The 20494-nt window shown below is 39.9% G+C and overlaps 1 protein-coding gene across 1 annotated transcript in view; it reads right to left on the bottom strand.

Annotated features, from left to right (window-relative positions):
* LOC149139571 (uncharacterized) overlaps positions 1-20274 on the bottom strand; it is a 28683-nt gene extending 8409 nt beyond the window's left edge. The window contains exons 1-6 of the mRNA XM_089450768.1: positions 18856-20274; positions 18317-18663; positions 17428-17740; positions 17113-17274; positions 16727-16920; positions 16116-16462 (exon numbers count right to left, since the gene is read on the bottom strand). Coding sequence (XP_089306894.1) covers positions 16116-16462; positions 16727-16920; positions 17113-17274; positions 17428-17740; positions 18317-18663; positions 18856-20274 — 2782 coding nt within the window. The remainder of the gene's footprint in view (positions 1-16115; positions 16463-16726; positions 16921-17112; positions 17275-17427; positions 17741-18316; positions 18664-18855) is intronic.
* Positions 20275-20494: the final 220 nt, after the last annotated feature.

Genomic DNA, 20494 nt, shown 5'->3' with positions numbered 1-20494 from the left:
TCCACCACCCACCAATAACCATTTTTTCATCAGGCAATTTCTCTGCTTGGTGCATGATGGGTGTTTGTGGCTAGGGGAGCCTGTCCCCATCATGGCAGATTTGATTCATCGCATCTCCTGGCTTCCATGCAAAGGAGAGGACCCCGTGGAAACCTCAGAAGGGAAGGGTAGTGACTTGGCCATTGTGGAGGCCATGAAGAAAAAGTACAAGCTGGAAAAGAAGAAGAGGGGCTACGCCATCTCCAGCATCAGGGAGAAAGCAAGATGCGTGGCAACCCAAATCCTGGCAGGAAAGGTTATGCGCAAGTGCCACACAAAGGAAGTACCCATGCTAGTGGTAGCATTAGCTGAGCAGTGCGCGGACGGGGTCTAGTTTAAATGGTCTGAGTTCCTCTGCAAGGAGTTTTTAGAAAATTGCCGCGAAGCTCAGGAACAAGGAAAAACATTCCACTATGGATGGCTTCTGCTGTCCATAGTGCTCGTGGCTGGATAATTACCTAGGGATAGTCAATTCCCCATTATTGATAGGGACCTACCAGAGGCCGCGAAGTACGCTTCGCTCTAGGCCATAAAAGATGATAAAATGATCTGTGACATCAAAATATTCTGGGTGTTCATGGAGATGAACCTGAGAATGGGATCAACTGTAACCCACAGTTGTCACCCACTATTTACAACACTTTGCGGAGTTTTGCAGAATTCAAAGCAGAGATGCATAAAATTTATATCAGAGTGCACAAGGACCCAACCAAATATCAAATAAAGCTACCCTTCGTAGCTACAAATGATGTCATTTTTAATGTACTGGAGGCATGGCCGCCGGAGTGGCGCACCCCAGACATCACAAAGATCGAGAAGTTGGTGGCACAGAGGAGGAAATACGAGGCCAAGCTGCGCATTGCACAGTTGGATGAAAAGCAAAGGAAGGAAGCAGCGGTAGCATAAGTGCAGGTGGCATGGGACACTGCATAGAAAGAAATTGAGCAGGAAAAGGCCACAATAGCAGCAACAACACAGGAGGCAGCCGTGAAGGTGCATGAGGGCCAAACAATGCCTTCATAGGGGCAGGGAGTAGAAGAAGCAGAAACATAAGAGGGAGGCGTAGACCCATAAAATGCGTCAAAGCAGTTGAAGTGCCAGCACCCAATAGGGCGGGTAGGGTCATGTAAGAAGGTAAAGGCATCGAATTTGTCTATTGACCCGATCACCCTAATCGAGGGTGATCTACACGACATCACCGAGATGGTGCGAATGATGAATACCATAGTGCTACTGGAAGGGGCACTAATGACATCAAATGAGGCCAACAGGCCTGTGGTTAGTATATTGAAAGGTCTCAGTCTCAATATGGCTGCACTTCCGTGAGAGACCTTATATGTTTTGCAAGATGGGATAACTACAGAGCTGCACACTAGGGAGAGCCACACACTGCAAGTCCTTAGTGAGCAGAAAATCAATATGGAGCAACTGAGCTTGCAGCGTGACAAAGTGGGGTCGCAGAACCAACAACTAATATAGGTAATAGACGACGCTTGCGAAAGTGTCTCGGAGCTAGCCATCCCAGCAAACATGCAAGTAGAGGTGCGGATCCACAGGTTAGCAACAGGGGTCTGTGAGGTAAGGGAAGAAATGACAAAAGTTCAACTGGAGCTGAACCTTCAAATCACCAAGCTGCAGTTGAAGGCGCAGCCGTCCACCCTCGTGGAAGTTAGAGAACAACGTGATAGCACTATCCCAGTGGGACTGGAGGAGATTAGCAGTGCAATGCGAGACTACACCAATATGTTGGAAGAATCAATTGAGGTCTTCAGAAATCTAAAGGAGGACCCCAACATCCAATGCTTGGAGATAGAGGCATGAGAACTCCAACAGTAGTATGACAGCATCTGAGGAACTGTGGAGACGATGGTCCTCACTTAGAGGCTTGCGCGGATGCAACAGGCTAAAGCACTAAAAGAGCAAGTGGACATGGCACGACACAAGGAAGCAGTCCTGAAGGCACGTGTCCAGCCTTGGATCGATGAGGCCTTCACCATCAAAGTAGAAATTGAAGGCAAGCTCGCACACATGCAGGAGATGGATGTATTGATGCAGAAAATCACTGTCGACACAGAGGTCTCGGAACAACGTATGCAACAGATCCAACAAGTAACAGCTTAGTGTGCTGCTGACCTTACCACAGTTCGAGAACAATTGGATGGACTCCGTGCCAACATAGTGACTCAAGGGTGAGTCACAATGTTTGTGTTGGGGGCCTGTTGGGCATGGAATCCCCCCAAGGCACGTTTTGGGGCTTAAAGCCCAAGTTTTGACCAAATCTTATTGTAAAAGCTCTGCGAATAGCAAGCGCAGGGCGCGAAAGTATGATAGAGTCACAAGGTTGTCCACCCTAGTTTTATAATGTAATATCGGCTGAATATACCTACCCATGGTTCACGGACCATGGGATTGTATAAGTAGAGTGAGGCTCTAAGTGTAGAAGAACAGATAACTACGAACAAGGAGAAGTATAAGTGGTTGAGTCGAATTTTAAAGTGTGTTTGTGAGTCATAGAGTAGGAGAAGGCTCTGCCACTGAGTGCGCAGAGGCTTAGTAGTCCGCAGCTGAGTGCGCGGACCCCTCTAGCTGAGTGCGCAGGGCAGGTCAACTCTATAACCATTGAAGAATCAATAAAGAGAAGTTTTGATATAATTCTGTGTATCTTTTCTTGGTTTAATGCATGATTGGATATAATTTGCAAATATACCATTTATTTACTGCGCGAACCTGTCTGAATGTTTTGTATTGTTAAATATAAACTAAGGCATTCAAGTAGGCGAAGGTGCTTAAACAATACTGGAAGATAAATATTATCTCGGGTAATAGCGCAGATTGGGGCACAACCCCTGGTTAGTGTTGCGCAAAGGCAGGGTATCAAGTCACGAGGAACGGAAGGAGCGCGATGCCACCTGCATGAAGAAACAAACAAAGGACTAGTCGAACTAATAAGACATCTCTAGGGTGCGGAAACCTGGGTCTAGCACCCTCCCATACTACTTCTGGTGAGACCTCAGTCCGCACTTCACAGACTGTTGTCGAAAGGGCTAGTAGTACCGGGATTTGTTTGGCTAATTAACTTTGAACTTGGATCAGGCCCCAACAAGTCAAAAAATGCCTAAAGAGAAATCTCATCTCAATTGCAATGTTGGAAGACCGTGGTTGCAATGTGATATTTCGCAAAGAGAAATCATTCCTGCGACACATAGCATGGGACAAGTGAAGCGGACAAGTGAAGAAGATGCATAATCGTGATTTCGATGAACTTTGGCATAGAAGACTTGGCCATCTGCATAATGATGCCCTAAAGATTATGTAACAGATAACCGCAACCTTCTCCAAAGGAACATTTGAGCATCAAGATACATGAAAAGGGTGTACCTTGGCGAAGTACACAAAATCCACATTCCACGATTAGGACATAAAAGTGCATGAAGTCCTTGAAAAAGCTCCAAAACATGTAGATCTAAGCTTGTTCGACAGTTAGAGATTGCTTGTCGGAAGTAATTTCTTAAATACATGTGCAAGTGATCCAAGAATCGGGATTTGTTTATTTAACTGTGTTTCTCAAACATTCGATGAAACCACCCCTAAAAATGTCGGTTTGGTATCCCACTATTAAAACGCTTTAAATGCGCGCAAGTTACCTTTGTTTACGTGCACCAATCATCCAATAACATCATAGAACAAACCTTCTCATGTCTCTGTCTCTATATATATTCACAGATCTAGTGGCTAAGTTCCATCATCCCGAGGGGAGGTGTGAGTACCTGTGCTCTGAGTTTCTACCACTGTGCGAAGTGCAACGAATCCTAGCTAAGGTAAGCGAGAGAGCATGTTCATAATGCACATGGGAGACTTAGCGAAGGTGACTTTATACCATTGGACGAGTTGGACATCACCCACGGGTTGACCTCATGTGAATTGCAATTCGGGTGAAGGTTGGTTGGCTGACCAAACGAATTGGCAAAGTGAGGGCGTCGATTAAACGTAGTGGACGAGTCGGCCGGGCAGCTCGAATCACCCAACTGTCCGTATATATTAGCGGATGAAACATGGTGACGGACAATAATTCGAACTCGCTCATCATCAAAGGAAAAGTGAGAAGTAGAAAGGAGGTCATAGCAAGGCGCAGGTTAATGCACCTGCTCTATGGGTAGCTCTACACGGATAGGCACGAGTTCTTGGTGATGAGGTCAAGGCGTGGGTCATGGGTCGCATGAAGGTGCCCGCCCACCATTTGGAGATACACGCGGGTCGTGGGTCACACGAAGGCGCCCACCCGTCGTGCAAAGGCAAACGCGGGTGTGTATGTGTGAAGGCACCTGTCGGTTGAAGTCTTGGGTGACAGTGTGTGAGAGTGCTCGCCCACTAGTTTGAGACTTGGGTGGAGAGTGCCGTGAGGTGCTCACCTGATGATCATAAGTGCGGGTGGAGGGTGCACAAAGGCACCCGCCCGCCGGGTGAACAATGGTGTTGCCGGGTGACACGAAGTTCGACTGTGGAGTTTTGGTTGGCAGTCTCTGTGAGGGCGCGCCCACCTGACTCGAGAAAGGTAACTTGTGTGTTGAAATGGTGAGGCTACACGAAGGTGTTTCCGGTTGTAAATTTGGCTAAGTATGAAACTTGGGGTTTCTCAAGTATACTTGTAAAATTGTAAAGTTGTATAATATATTGAAATTGGGCAGACTCATTGTTCAGGGAGTTTCCCCTCCCTTTATACTATGTAATTGTGTTCTTCATGTATAATTGCTGTGGATAATGAATGTGTATGGGTGTTCATTAGTATAAAGGAACAATAATAATACTTGGTGAAGAAAAATAAACTAAGTATCGAATGTTAAGGCGTAGTCCATGAACATAAGTATTGGTGAAAAGAAAGTGTTCGGTGGTGCCGCACCTCGCTATAAGTTGTTGAAAGACTACTGCAGGTGTAGGGTCGTGACAAGAGGGATCAAATAGGCAACCCACAAAATGATCTCTTCCTCCACGGCCTGTAGTGAGACGCAGCAATGCCAAAGCGGAACGTATGTTTCATTTTCAATATACAAACCTTAGGATGGATGCGACATTCATGATGCAGTAACCCACATGGCCACAATAGCTTCTGTGCTAGAGAAGAGATATAGCATAAACGTCACCCTCCTCAAGAGTCTAGAACAATCATGGGTATGAGTGCTTACTATGTGACCTCAATCTCATGTATTACTTCTCATATTTTATGTTTCTCTCAATTCCAGATCGAAAAATTTTCCTAGCATTAATGAATTATATCAGCAGTATGCAGGGCGTAGTGTTTGTAACCTGGAAAGGGGGTTCTAGTGGAGACAAGCCATCTCTATATCTCCCATAGGTACCTTCTAGAAATCAATAATTTTACTTCACTGCATATAATCTGGTCCTGGACGGGTGCGATTAATTAATCGGTGTAAATTTTCCATTTGGTTGGTGTGATGATTAGGCAACGACGTTCACCAAGGGGATGAAGTGTGAGGTGAGAAAAGTAGATTCAGGGTGGTTCCATCTAAGTTCCCTGGAGACTAACAGAGGAGTTTTGGTTGCGAAGTTAGTGTTGGGTGACATTGTTAGCCTCCAGAGACTATACATGTCGAGCTAGAAGAGATAGGATTTTCTTTCATATTGTTGTTTAGCCATACTAAAGTCATGGTTCGTTGGCCTGAAGGGCATAATATCTCATTCCTTCTATGAATCCATGGACGGGAGACCATAGTAGGGTTAGGAGTGTGGGATAGCGGATTTAGGAGTGTGGGATAGCATCGAATCCGCATCTGTTGTGGCAAATAATGAAGATCCCAATGCAAACACTTGGGTGGCCTTTTGGAAAATCCCAAGGGCCATGAATCTCAAATACCAAGTGTGCTAGGTCGTCTATGTCACCTACAAGACTTCGTGCGTCGAAATTCCAGGCCAAGCTTTCAAATATAATGATTTAATTTTAAACTATGATAGAATGGTTGAATAAATTTGGACAAATTATGGCTCTAGTCGGGTACATATAGCTATTAGTGGGATCTAAACCCCTGAATTTGTGGCATTAGAAGGATTTCCCATTGGACCATAAGATTTTTTCTCTCAAGATATTGAATCAGTTGACAGCAATTGCATTACCAGTGATTGAAAAAACTATGGGGAACCGGGTAAGGAGACGAGAAGGAAGATAAATGATCAAATTTCCCTACAATTGGTTGGGTCGTGGTATCGTTGTCAAGTAAATCCATGTAAGTTTACCATGGGATTTTAAATCAAGTTGATGTGTTAGTGTTCGACAATGAGCATAATAACACCTGAAATAACAATATCTATAGCAACGAACCGTCTTAACCTTTAGCACATATTCTACTCGGAACATGTGTTAGTGTTCGACTTGTAAAAATGTAACATCCGAAATCTATGTTTATAAGTATAAATAAAATTTTAATTCAGTAATATTCTGACTAATTTATAAAATTGGATATAATAATTAATTTAATATTTTTCATCAATGTTAGGAAAAAAATTAAACTTTCACATTTATTCCAAAACTAAATTATACAGTCTTTAAAAGATATAAAAGGAGCATGCCGAAAATCTAATTTTATGTGGAGACGGCCATTAAAATGTTAATCAATATTTAAAAATTATTAGAGGTGTGCATTTCGTTCTTCACTAAGAGAGCATAATAAAATGCTTTTCGCAAAGATCTTAAAGGTGAAGTATGCGAGTGGTCATGGATGTTCGCAAAGCTCGAAATGTTCGGAGTGATATGGACTGAAGATGTGGTTGGACTCCTATGCCGAGTGGATGTGGATTTTATTAAAAATATATATATATATATATATATTACAAAACTAAATGATATGGTTTAAAAGATCTAAAAGGAGTGTATTGACTTTTTAATTTTACACGAAGATGGTCATATATAGTTGTTAAAAAACCTAAAAACATATTGAATTTCTAATTTTATAGGAACATTGTCATTAATGGAGAGACCATATAGTTAGGGAGCATATAGTTATACAGTGAAAAAAATTGTTTTTCCAAAGATCTTAAAGGTCAAGTATGGAAGTGGTCATGGATGTTTACAATTTATTCATGTTGGGGTGATGTGGTTAGAATTTTATTGAGAGTGGATTGTAGTGTATGTAGGTTAATGGGAAGTTTTATGTATATAATTGTTTTTGGGTTGAAGTTTTATTAGTAAAGGGATTTTAGAATTGAAGAGTTTTAGATTTTTAAGCATTATTTAAGAGAGGTTTAGTTAAAATTGAAAAACTAGCCCTAGTTAGAGATCTCGAATATCTTATTTCAGATCGGATAAAATCTTTTATAATTTTTAGCGTTATTTTAATGATTATCTTTTAAAACTGTATTTATTTAAATTTAAGATTGCAGATTTAAAGCATTTTTTAATGGGTTTTTTTCTACTATTTTATTGATGTTTTTTTAATGTAGTATATTATAAGTTTATTGAAAAATGTTATTTATTTTAGAAATAATTTATGACGAAATGTTCATTCTAATTTTTTTTTGTTAAATAATTAATTTTTAGAAATATAAAATTAAAAACTATTTTTTGTATTGAAAATTTCAAATAATTATAGTTGAGATTTTTTTTTGTTAGTGTTTCCATCTTACCATATATGAAATAAGACCAAAGATAGAAGAATATGAAGTATAGGGAAACATAATTGAAACATAGTTGATAATTTGAGACTTGAAAGTTCACAGTAAAAATGTTGCCCTGCCATGGGGAAACCAATAACAACAAAAAAATTGGCGTGGCATTTGAATTCCATAGAGTCTAGTACCATGGGTAAAGAAAATTAAACATGAACTCAAAAAATAAGGTTCTAACAACCCTCATGGGTAGACATAGAAACCCAATGAATAAATCCATGAGAGAGAAGAATCTTAAACATCATGAGGATAGTGAAGGGTGAGGTTGATGGGATGTTCCTTAACCTTGAATGGCAGAGGAATTGGAGATATGGGTGGAGATCCCATATCTAGTCTCACTATTTGTCCTTCCACGTCCAAAATGATATCCCCAAGCTCATCCAATTGATGAATGATGTTAACCTAGATCTATCTTATATCCACAAGTATCTTACCCACTAATAGCTTGATGTGCCAATAAAGGTCCATTGTCTAGAGATAATGGTCTTGTCATCTCTAGGAGTTGTTAGTATCACAAATCCAAGGAAAATACAGGTCATAACATCCGAGTCCAAAGTCACTTGTCTTTCTTGTTGAATTTTTTCCTTGACTATTTGAATTTCCTGCTAAATATATGGAGGGGTGTGCTTATAAAAGATACAAGTTGAAGACTTTTCTTTTAATCAGGATCTAGAACCACTTGAAGCTCCTTGACCTCCTCCTCCATGGTGGCAATGAGAATTTTGGAATGTCATGACTATTGGAGTGAGTACGACTTCACTGAGGCCTAGTTGGAGCATAGTGTGAAGCTACAGAAACTAGTGGTGAAAGAAATTAACCAAAAGACCATGCCAAGAGGGAGGCACCATCGACGGACTCAAGGAAAATTCTTCTTTGTCATAGAATGCCACTAGAGGTGGAGGAAAATCAAGAGGATCTACAGAAGGCCTCTATAAGTGAGAAACCATGTAGTATTCATAAGTCATGGTAGATAGAGGGAGCATTAGAAGAAGACATTGGAGGAAAAAAAAGGTGGGAGAAAATGTTAGTGAGGAGGAGGAGCATGGTGTAGCTTACAGACCACTGGATGGAGCCAAGCATTGAGATGTGTTATAGAGCCTCTGTGACTATCCTTGGGAGGTGACATCTCATAAGTGTTCCTTCACAGTGTGGTACGTGAGGCGGTGGGGTGACGGAGGGGCTTGTCATATCATACCTTACTTGTATTATAGTTCCCACAACATTCCCATTGAGGCAAAAAATATTTTTTTAAATTTTTTAAAAATAATTACCTTTTTCTCAAATATAATATTACAATATATAATTTAGTTTTTCTTTAATATTAAAAATATTAAATAATTTATATTTCAATATTAGTTAAGAAAAAAGATTACCCATTTTTTTCAACAAATATTTAAAAAATGGAACTATTTATAATTCAATGTCACTAGATACATGTTTGTTTTATTTTTTTAGTTTTGCTTGTGATTTGCTTTCATCTTTTGATTCAGGATATTTTTTCTATTATTCTATAATACATGTTTATTTTATATGAGAGATTCTACAACTTTAATTTAATTATTATTATTATTGTTGTTGTTGTTTAAATGAAATGAGTATGATTTTTTTGTTAATTCGATTTGGTTTGAATGCTAGAACGTTTTACATATGCTACAAAATCTTCATCGATTGGATTCAAAAGTGTCCAAAAATGACTTGAAACTTCAACTATCTAACTACATATTGTTGTTCTAATTTGAATTTTCTTATATATTCTCCAAAAGACTTATAAGATAATTTCTTACATACAAAACATAGATTAAACTAAGGATAATCTATTCTTCAACACTTGGACTAGGTACTACATTGCCTACAATTTCATTTTCTTCATGTTGTGGATGGGAAGGAACAAAACCCACATCCACACCCGTCTCCTCGATTGTCATCGCTAACTACTCTGGAACCACACCTTGATTCACCTCAGTCTCATCATTCGATTTCATGTTCACTCTAAAGACTATTGGTTCATATATAGGTACCAATCTATAAGGTTTGAGATTTAAGAGATCAAAATCAACCTACAAATGATCCATTTTGGTCTGCAACAATCCATTTTTTTGGTGCAAAAGGAAAAATTAAGCTTGCACTCCTACTTTCCCCATTTCCCCTTGCCTGGATAGTAGAGAGAGGATATATTCTATGTTTATGTCATATAATCTAGCGAGAGGATATATTCTATGTTTATTCCATTTGAATGCCAACAAAGCATACCTCACTTCCTTTAGAATTTACAACCAGGCAAACCTGATTTCTCGGGGAGAAAAAATGTGCATGCTATATTTATAATCATGTATGTCCACCCCTGCTAGATCATTACTTCTCCCACCAACTTCAAGTTGAAAATCATCCCTATATGTTCTCCGAGTTAGGCATTCAATCCCAAAGTTCATTTATCCACAACATACAACCCACTCCATTAAATCCAGAAACCTCAACAATGTTTCTTGCACCTCAAATTTCCATATACCATTCGTCCACATCCATCCAACTTTATGTGTCCACTTGTCCAATACAAAGGTAATTGAAATGTGATATCTCCATGTGAGCACACAATCCCAACATTTGATAGTGAATATTAGCTACCAAATCAATCTCAATAGAAACACCAACCTAAAGTAGGATCTGACAATATTCCATCGGACCACCACCCTTGTCATTTTTCCATTAATTCTCTTTAATATTTTTATTTCCCCTTTAGTCTGCATTGAGATTAGAATTTTCTCGGAATACATTTGATTGAAAAATCCATTCCTTGCTCTATATTGATGCCCCAATTCGCTAATGAATCTATAGAATTGAGATGTCTTTTGATGTGGAAGAAATCAACAACCTCAAAATTTGATTTTTGAAAACTTACTCTATGAATAATTGAAGAATGAATCAAAGAATGATCCTCTTTAAGCTTGCATTCATGCTAGATAAATATCATAAAATCTCCAAACACCATTAATTGGCAATTTTTTCGTGTTATTTCCAAATCTAAGCCATGCCACAATGTTAAATATTCGGCCTGGTTATTGGTTGAGATCCCTAAACCCCGAGCATATTTAATATATGTTTCTTCATGCGCTCTTTGTTAGGGTTTCTAAACGAAAACCATGACCTATCTGCAATAAATTCACAACTGTGGTGCTATCACACACCTACACACGCTACAGCCTAATGCATCGGCAAAAGGAATGAGTGTACCTGCTGGGAGGGAAGAGATCCCCTCCTAGCGGAATATTGTGGTTGGAGAAACAAGTGCCCAAGTTGTGACGATTGCTAGTAATCAAAGAGGAAATGGGAAAGGTCCCCCGGTTCTTGGTGCAAAGTGGCAACCTTGCATGTGAGGTCAATGCCTCCCAGAGGCAACGAAAAAATCAAGATTCATAATACCCAACAACAAAAAAATAAAAATAAAAATAATATTTAGAAATATAATGTTATGAAAATAATTATAACAATTTAGAAATAAAAATATATATTTTAATATTATTATTTTATATATATATATATATATATATATATATATATATATATATATATATATATATATATATAACTAAACAATTATGGACTACCAGTAGAACTCATTTATATGGTTTTTTTTACAATTTTCACTGCCACAACTAAAAACACAATATGTGTCTCTACCACTTAAACTCAACTCTTTCAACTAATTATAAAGCATATTAAATATACTTTTTTATTATTAATTTTTAAACATATAATAAAATTTACAAAATTTACTAATAATTTTATTTTCATAAATTTTTTAATATCATTTCTATGGAATATATAAATTATAATGAAATTTTCTAATATATATAAATTTATGATACTTTTTATTTTCATTCATTTGAAAAATGTTTGAATTTTTTTGGAAATCTGAACTTAGTAACTATTTTTATTTCTTAAATCTCATATATATATATATTAAAATAGTTTTATGAAATTCAAAATTACAAAAAAAAAATCAAAATAATTATAGATGGAACATTATAAAACCAATAAAGAAAAGGAGAGTAAACACAAATTGTCATCGAATGTGGGAGGAGTTTGATGCACCATAGAAGTCTATCGATGCCACATATTGAGCGTTGGATTTCATTGAAAAATATAAAGCCAGTGAAGAAAATAGATGAAAGTAGAGAACCCAAATTGTCATCTAGTCTTGGAGGAGTTTGATGCACTCTAGACGTCTATCCATATCCATGCCACATATTGAGCGTTGGATTTCATCAAGCACTAGCACGATCTCCTCCATTGCTTCGTTAATCCAACAAAACTCGCACTAACAACATTTTGACGTACCAATATACGTTTATTATTTAGATATAGAAGTTAAATCTTCCTTGACTATGTCCGACATTTGGAACCTAATCGGCTAATTTGATTCTAAATCTACCATTAGAAGCAGGTTGATCGTTTGAATCAGTCTGCACCATTTTTCACGTAACAGCCATTTTTATTGGATAAAACAAGTGCAAAAGATTGCTAATTATTGTATTTACTTATTTATATTTTGTATGGTAATTTTGAATAATATGGATAACAAAGAGCCATATTCTATGGATAGATGGTCATATATTAGTATAGATTTATTTTAACTATAGATTTAATAAGAGTCGATAAAGATCAAATTTCTTGATGCTATATATAGATATCAATTACTAGTCATTTTTCATCGTTTAAGTTGTATTTTTGAATGTATAAAATAGATTCAACTTATTTTAAATTTAGTTGAGCATAAAATAGCAAGATTACTTAAAATGTTTTAACCATAAAATTTTATTTTTTTTCTTTTGCTATATACAAAATATATATATTTTTTATTTTTTTAGTTATTTTATTTTTCTACACAGTTGATATAAGGTTATGTTATATCATATGGACATCTAAATATTGTATTTATGGTTGAGAGTGATAGTGAAATATTTTTACCACTTCTACCTGACAGAGTGAAATTATTTATGTTTTATATTACTTTAATTTAAATAAATCAAACACATATGTTTATTTATTTTTTTCTAATATATCCACATTTTTTTATTTAAAGTCTTTTTGAAGTGACGTGTCAATTCCAAGTTGAGCACAGACATACTTACACATCTCCATCATACTAGGGTATAGAACCAGCCTAGATCCATCTAACTTTGTATCTATCATCCACCGAGAAGGATCAAATCCCTTAAGGTGAAAACCTTCTTTGTGGAGTGTAGAATTTGATGAAAGGTTTAGACCTGAAGGGATTAGATCACTCTCGGCGCATGATAGATTCAGAGTTATATGGATCTAGGCTGGTTCTAGTTGAGCGAAACAATGTTATATTTTAGATTATCATTATTATGTATATGTTTGAGATAAATGTCATACTTTCAAATTTACCTCGTGTTTTTTTTCTTGACTTCCATATAATTTTGTTCTTTAGTTTAGTCTATGTTGCTAGTGTTGAATGGTTTGCTGGACATGACCATATAATTTTATTCTTTAATTTAGTCTATGTTGTTGGCCTTGAATGGTTTTTACGTTTGTGTTTGGATGTTTTGAGTGGTTTATGTGTGTTTGTGTTTGGATGCTTTGGGTTGTTTGTGTGTTTTTATTTGGATGGTAATGTTTATAAATGTTACAATTTTTGTGTTATATTTCTATATGTGTATGTAATTATCTATTAGTAATTAGTTGGTGATGAAGAAAGAAGACAATATTGTCAATAGCTTGTAGCAGGATTGATATTGCACATCTATCTCGTTTAATTTATTACAACTTTTGACAACTCATTAATTTTTAATATTCTCTAAACATATCTTGAAGAGTAGTTTTAACTTTAAATTTTCTCAGTTACATCAATCTGTTGAGATGGTAGATATTCGAATTTTAGCTTTTGTGATACATACTTTGAATAAAAATATTTTCGGAAGAAATCACATGAGAAGAATTAGGTCGATGGTTTTCAAACCAACCTATGATGCAACCCAACCTCACAGTCCCACAACCCTGTGTGACTTGGGTTTAGTCGGCGGTCGCCGGACTCACAATACGGTGGTTCTTTTCCGGTGATCACGTGCTAAGTTGGTGATGTGTATTGGTTTGTAGCTGTGGGCAATTACTGCCGCATTTAACTCCACCCAATGTGCCTCGGGCCTGGCTCCTCTGCGCGTTCTTAGGCAAAATATCCCGGTCCTGTGTTCATTCGAGAGGGTTTGGTTCTGGTGCTCGACTACTGTGAGGGTTTGAATGTGGTCTTGCCTATTCTACGTCTGTAAATTCTCTGCAACTGGTTATGGGTTCGCCCAACTTCAATGGAGTAATACCTTCTCGCTTCTGCTAGCTTGCTTGCTGGTTAATACCCACGGTAAGTCTCCGGGTTTCATTCAACTGTTCTTTACCTTGAGATTGTCAAGAAGTTTGAGTTCTTTACCAGGTCCTGTATTCAACTCTTGACGTGTTGCCACCGTTGTCGTGTTGTTACTTCTGTTCTGGTTTGGTCACTCTGCTATGGTTAATGGATGCCTGTAATAATTGTTTTATGCTCGGTTGTGTTGCTTTTCATCGCTCTTGGCTGTCCGGTAACAAATCACCAAGTTTCGGCGACTTCAAATAGGTATACTCTTCCTCCTTGCTTCAATTTAAGTTTCCCTATTGAGATTCGTATTAACCAGGGTTGCTCCTTTGGTCTCCGTTTCAATTGTTTGGCTAGGCTCTGCTTCTTGGCTTCTCGAACCACTTGCGTAGGTAACTAGCACCCAAACTCTTTTGGTTTGCAGCTGTTTCGATGATTTAATGGTAATGCTCAGACAGTGACGTTGCGTTGTTGCTTTTGCAGGTCATGGTTCGACCTGGGCTCGTGGGTTCTCCAGGTTTTAATGCTCAAAAGGATAGCGTAATCTTCGGTAGGCTCTGGTTCTCCAATGCTTGTCAACACGCGCTAGCTTCCTTAACATTCTGTAGTTTTGCTTGGTTGGTTGTTGCTGTGAGCTGTTGTTATTCCCTGTATATTCTTGGTCTCGGTCACCTGTTCCGTCAGTCGTTTGTCGATTGGGATGTTGGGGTTTTTATTCCCAAACCCTAGGCCAGGGTTTGTCCAATTCTTGGACGTGGCACTTGGGTTTTGTCAACAATTATATATTGTAATTAAATATGAGTCGACTTAAATGAGAATTGGTTGTGCTATGGTTTCATTACTTAGAAATTACGAGGAGTTCTTGGTCCTGAGAGCTTTACCTTTCTCTGGAGATTGCTTCTTTGATTTGGTGTGTGGTTCTGTTCATTCCTGGGCCTCTGATGGTGACACTCCTGTTAACGGGGTCCCTTCACGTCGTATTCCGCTTGCAATTATACAGTCAGTTAATTTCTTGATAGTCTGTTCATTTGTTGAGAATACAAAAACACTGTAACCTCACCATGGCTTCCCTCTGGTTGTCAACACTGTTAGTTTTGATTCGTTATGCAAGAAAGAAAGTTTTGTTATTCAGCAGACAGACAATATTTGTATACATATAAACGATTAGAAAATAGATCTGTTTCTCTTATTTCATATTTGTGAAATTGCAAAACCCTGCTTTGGTGTTACATCTCTTCTTTTATATGTTGAAATTACAGTTAATTCGAACTGTCCCTCACGGTCAGTTGAACGGAAAATAGTTTGTTAAACAACTGTTTAATTATTATTTACAAGTTCTGCTTGTAGACAGTTTTGTTTCTTTTTGTCTTTCCTAATTTAACAGATCAATTTCTAACTGACATTTATTTCTATTAAACTTATAATGACCCTAACCGACACTTAACTTTGTCTTTTAGTAATTCAAATAAAATAAACGGACTATCTGTCTTATGACTTCCTAAACTCGAAATTAAAAGAAAACATTCCAGATACTTGTCAACCTTCCAACCTGGCGAGACTTCACCCGGTCATGGCGAGCTAGATGCTCCTGCATCAGGCTCCCGGGGCAAAAAGAAATCATGGCTCCGGTCCATGAGCTTCTCAACGGAAGTTCCTGTCTGTTCAATCTGCCTGGCGTCAAGCCATGAACTGTCCTCGATGGGATGGTTCTTCCACTTGACCAGGTACTGCATATACTCTTTCCGCCGAGTTCGTTTAACCACCTGAGTGTCGAGAATGCTTTCGATCTCGGGAGGTTGAACGTAAGGCATCTGTCTCTTCCAAGTTTCCTCGTCTTCCTGGGTACGCCGCGTAGGTTGCGTGGTTCCATCTTCTTCCTTTCTCTCTGGGTCAGCCATGTACGGGAACAGGTCTGCTACGTTGAAGATAGGTGAAATGCCTATTCCGGGCGGTAGTTGTATCTCGTAGGCATTCGCTGAAAATTTTCACAGAATCTTACAGGGACCTATCTTTTTATATTTTAATTTATTGTACGTACCTTTGGGGAAACGCTCTTTGCGTAAATGCGTGAGGACTTCGTCCCCCACGTCAAATTGTGCTTCCCTTCTCTTTAAGTCTGCATGTTGTTTGTACTTTATGCTGCTGTCCTGTAACTTCATCTTTACCTGTTCATGCAAATCCCTCATCGCGTTAGCGAAATCTTCCCCGTCTGCACTTCGCCTTTCCTGTAATCCAAGGTCCCGCAGTTCGTGCACTCCGCGTGGATGCATGCCATACAGGATCTGAAAGGGACTGAAACCTGTGTTGCGGTTAGGCGAGTCGTTATAGGCAAACTCTGCCTGTGCTAGCACCCGGTCCCACATCCGTGAATTCTCCCCGACTAAACTGCGTAACAGGTTTCCCAAACTCCTGTTCACAACTTCTGTCTACCCGTCGGTTTGCGGATGATATGCAGAACTGTAGTTTAGCTGTGTGTCCATTTTCTTCCATAAGGTACGCCAAAAGTGTCCCGTGAACTTCACGTCCCTGTCCGAAAGGATAGATTTAGGTAATCCATGTAACCTGACAATTTCATTGAAAAATAAGTGGGCCACGTGGGTGGCGTCACTGGTTTTTCGACAAGGTATAAAATGTGCCATTTTTGAAAACCTGTCCACCACTACCATTACTGAATCATATCCTCGTTGTGTCTTTGGCAGACCTAAAATGAAATCCAAACTGACTGAATCCCACGGTCTGCTTGGAATAGGTAACGGTGCATATAATCCCATGTTCTGGCTCTGCCCCTTTGCCAATTGGCACACTTTGCATTTGGCCACAAATCGTTGTACATCTCGCCGCATCTTTGGCCAAAAATAAAAGTGACTAAGCTGCTCGAGGGTCTTATTCATGCCGAAATGTCTGGCCAAACCTCCACTATGCTTCTCGCGAATAATATTCTCCCTCATCGAGCAGTCAGGTATGCATAGCTGTCCTCCCTTAAACAACAATTTTTCCTGTAGATTGTAGTCCAACCAAGGACTATTGTCTCTCACTAAAGGGTTCTGGCACGCCTCATAGGCCTCCTTAAAATCTGTATCTGTTTGGTATAGATCCTGTAAGTGCTCAAAACCCAGCACCTGTACAGTGCTTTCCTGCAGAAGTAGAGCTTTCCTACTCAACGCGTCTGCGACCTTATTTGCTTGCCCGCTAATGTGCTTTAGTACGAAATTGAAACTCTGTAAATACTCTACCCATTTGGCATGTTTGTGGTTGAGTTTGTGCTGCTGCATTACATACTGTAGTGCAGAATTATCCGAGAACAACACAAATTCATTTCCCAATAAATAATGCCTCCAGTGCTTTAATGCCTGTACAACAGCATAAAACTCTTTATCATATGAAGAGTATTTCTGCCTACTCTCGTTCAGCTTCTCGCTGAAGAATGCCACAGGCTTGTCCTCTTGACTGAGCACAGCCCCGATTGTTGTCCCGCTAGCGTCACAGCGAACCTGAAACAACTTCTGGAAATCTGGTAGCCTCAAGATCGGCCTCTCAGTAATCTTCTTCTTCAACAACTGGAAACTTCGCTCTGCTGCTTCTGTCCACCGAAAAGGTTGGCTGGCCTTTTTGATGGTATCTAGCATGGGTGCACAAATTTCGCTGAAATTCTTGATAAACTTCCTATAAAAACTTGCCAATCCGTGAAAGCTACGTACCTCAAACAGACTTTTCAGAGATGGCCAATTTACTATTGCTGCCACTTTCTCCGGATCCATCTTCAGTTCATTTTCTGCTACCACAAACCCCAAATAGATTAATTCCTTTTGCAGAAAAGTACATTTCTTTAAGTTTATCAGCAGTTTGTTCTGCTGCAGTTTTTCCAGTACCTTACGCACATGCTGTAGGTGTTCTTCTCTTGTCCTGCTAAAAATAAGGATGTCATCCAAGTAAACGATTACAAACTTCCCAATATACTCCTTCAGCATCTCATTCATTAACCTCATGAACGTACTGGGTGCATTGCTTAGCCCAAATGGCATAACCAGCCATTCATACAGCCCCTCATTCGTCTTAAAGGTTGTCTTCCATTCATCACCCTCTCGTATCTGAATCTGATGGTACCCGCTTTTTAAATCTATCTTCGAAAAATAAGCTGCCCCACTTAAACAGTCCATCATATCATCCATCCGTGGCAGTGGGAATCTGTACCGGATGGTGATTTTATTGATGGCCCTTGAATCGGTGCACATCCGCCACTCTCCTCCCTTCTTGGGGGTGAGAACCATTGGAACAGCACAAGGGCTTAAGCTCTCCCTTATCAAACCCTTGTCCAACAGCTCCTGCACCTGCTTCCTGATTTCTTCATTATCCTTGGGGCTCATTCGGTATGCCGCTTTATTCGGCAAGCTGGCTCCGGGTATGAAGTCAATGTGATGACTAATGCTTCGCTTGGGGGGTAACTTGTCTGGCAAGTCATCTACAACTATGTCTGCAAACTCCTCCAACATTTGTTGAATCTCTATGGGCAAATCCAATATTTCTGTATGTAGCAGGACTGTCCTGGCTTTCCTTACTACCGCATAACCTATCTTACTGTCCTCCACCTGTTTTACAAACTGTTTCCCACTCACCAGCAATGCTCTGGTTTCACTTGTCTCAGGTGCTCCTTCTTCTTCTTTGATAGGTACAAGCGTATGCTTGATTCCATCCTTCATGAATTTGTAACAGTTCGTCACTCCATCATGGGTCACTTTCCTATCGAATTGCCAAGGTCTGCCCAACAATATGTGACAGACATCCATTGGCATGATGTCACAGACAACTTTGTCCTTGTATTTGCCTATCTGAAACTCAACTTCGCTCTGTTCATCCACCAGCAATTGATGGCCCTTTTGCAGCCATGAAACTCTATATGGATTGGGATGCTTTGAGCGTTTCAACTCCAACTTTTCCACCATTTCTGTGGACACTAAATTGTCAGTACTTCCGCTGTCAATTATTAGTTTACAACACTTACCTCGTGACTTACAGATCGTCCTGAATAGAGCCTTACGCTGTGTCTGTTCGGTATTCTCCTTGACTGGTTTCAATAGCACCTTATGCAGCACCAAAGCTTCTCCCGTCTCTGGAGCATTCTCCGCCTCCTGAGGGAGTGCTGCTGCTTCATCTGGTTGCGCCACATACGCACCCCGCTGTCTAGTTGGTTCTGCTTCCGGACACTCAAACGAGCGGTGCCCCCACTTATGACACCTATAGCACTGATAACCAGCCCCCCTGCCTCGGCCATTTCCTCTGCCGCGCTGGGACGATCTGCCGCCTCTCGCACTATCTCCTCTATCTGCTGTTCCAGAAGTTTTTGGACTACTAGCCTCCTCGTTGCTGTTAGTAGTTCGGCCCCTGCCATAGGACTGGCCTTTTCCTCTACTGGCCCCTCGTCCTCTCCGGGCATTCTGCCTTCTATTAATTTTCTCCTCAGCCTTTATTGCGCTCTGATATGCCTCCTCGGTATTATTCAGAGATAAAATACTTATTTCATCTAAAATGTCCATCCTCAGCCCATTAACATACCTGGCTGTTCTTTCTGCTGTATCCTCCGTGTATCCTGCCCGCAAATTCACTCGATAGAACTCCTCTGTGTACTCTTTAACCGTCAGTCCTTTCTGTCTCAGATTCTGCACCTGCCTGTGCAATGCAATCTGATAGTCCCTTGGCAGAAATCTGCCCTTCAACTTGGCCACCATTCTTGACCAGGTTTTGATCGGCGCCTTATTCAATCTCCTCCTCTCGTTTTGGACACTATCCCACCATAGGGCTGCGTGTCCCTTCAGTTTCGTCGCCGCAAATTTGACTCTGCGGTCTTCGCTGACTTCCTCGCACTCAAAGTACTTGTCCATCTCGCTAATCCAATCTAGCAAAACCTCGATAGACAGGCTGTCGTCGTACGTCGAGAGTTCTGGTTTAGGTTTACTGCTTGCTAATAAAACAGATCTCAGCAATCTCACTTCTGCGAATTCACCTTCCGGTCCATCTGCTGCCTCTTCTACTTCCTCTTCACTAGCATCGCCTAACTCTGGATCTCTCTGTCTACCTGCTTCTACTGCCTCCAAACGGGCAGCAAGAATTCTAACCTCCTCTCTTAACCCTTCATCTGCCAATCTGCGAACACCTCTGCCACCTCGGCCACCTCGACCACGACCTTGTCGTCCTACTTCCATATCCTCAGTCAGCTTAAAGCTCTGATACCACTCTGATGTAACCCAACCTCACGGTCCCGCAACCCTGTGTGACTTGGGTTTAGTCGGCGGTCGCTGGACTCACAATACGGTGGTTCTTTTCCGGTGATCATGTGCTAAGTTGGTGATGTGTATTGGTTTGTAGCTGCGGGCAATTACTGCCGCATTTAACTCCACCCAATGTGCCTCGGGCCTGGCTCCT

This window comes from Pinus tabuliformis, chromosome X (assembly GCF_031772625.1).
Source record: "Pinus tabuliformis cultivar Carrire ecotype Pingquan chromosome X, CPIR1, whole genome shotgun sequence".
Classification (NCBI taxonomy): Eukaryota; Viridiplantae; Streptophyta; class Pinopsida; order Pinales; family Pinaceae; genus Pinus; species Pinus tabuliformis.
This window is presented reverse-complemented; position numbering and strand designations above follow the sequence as displayed.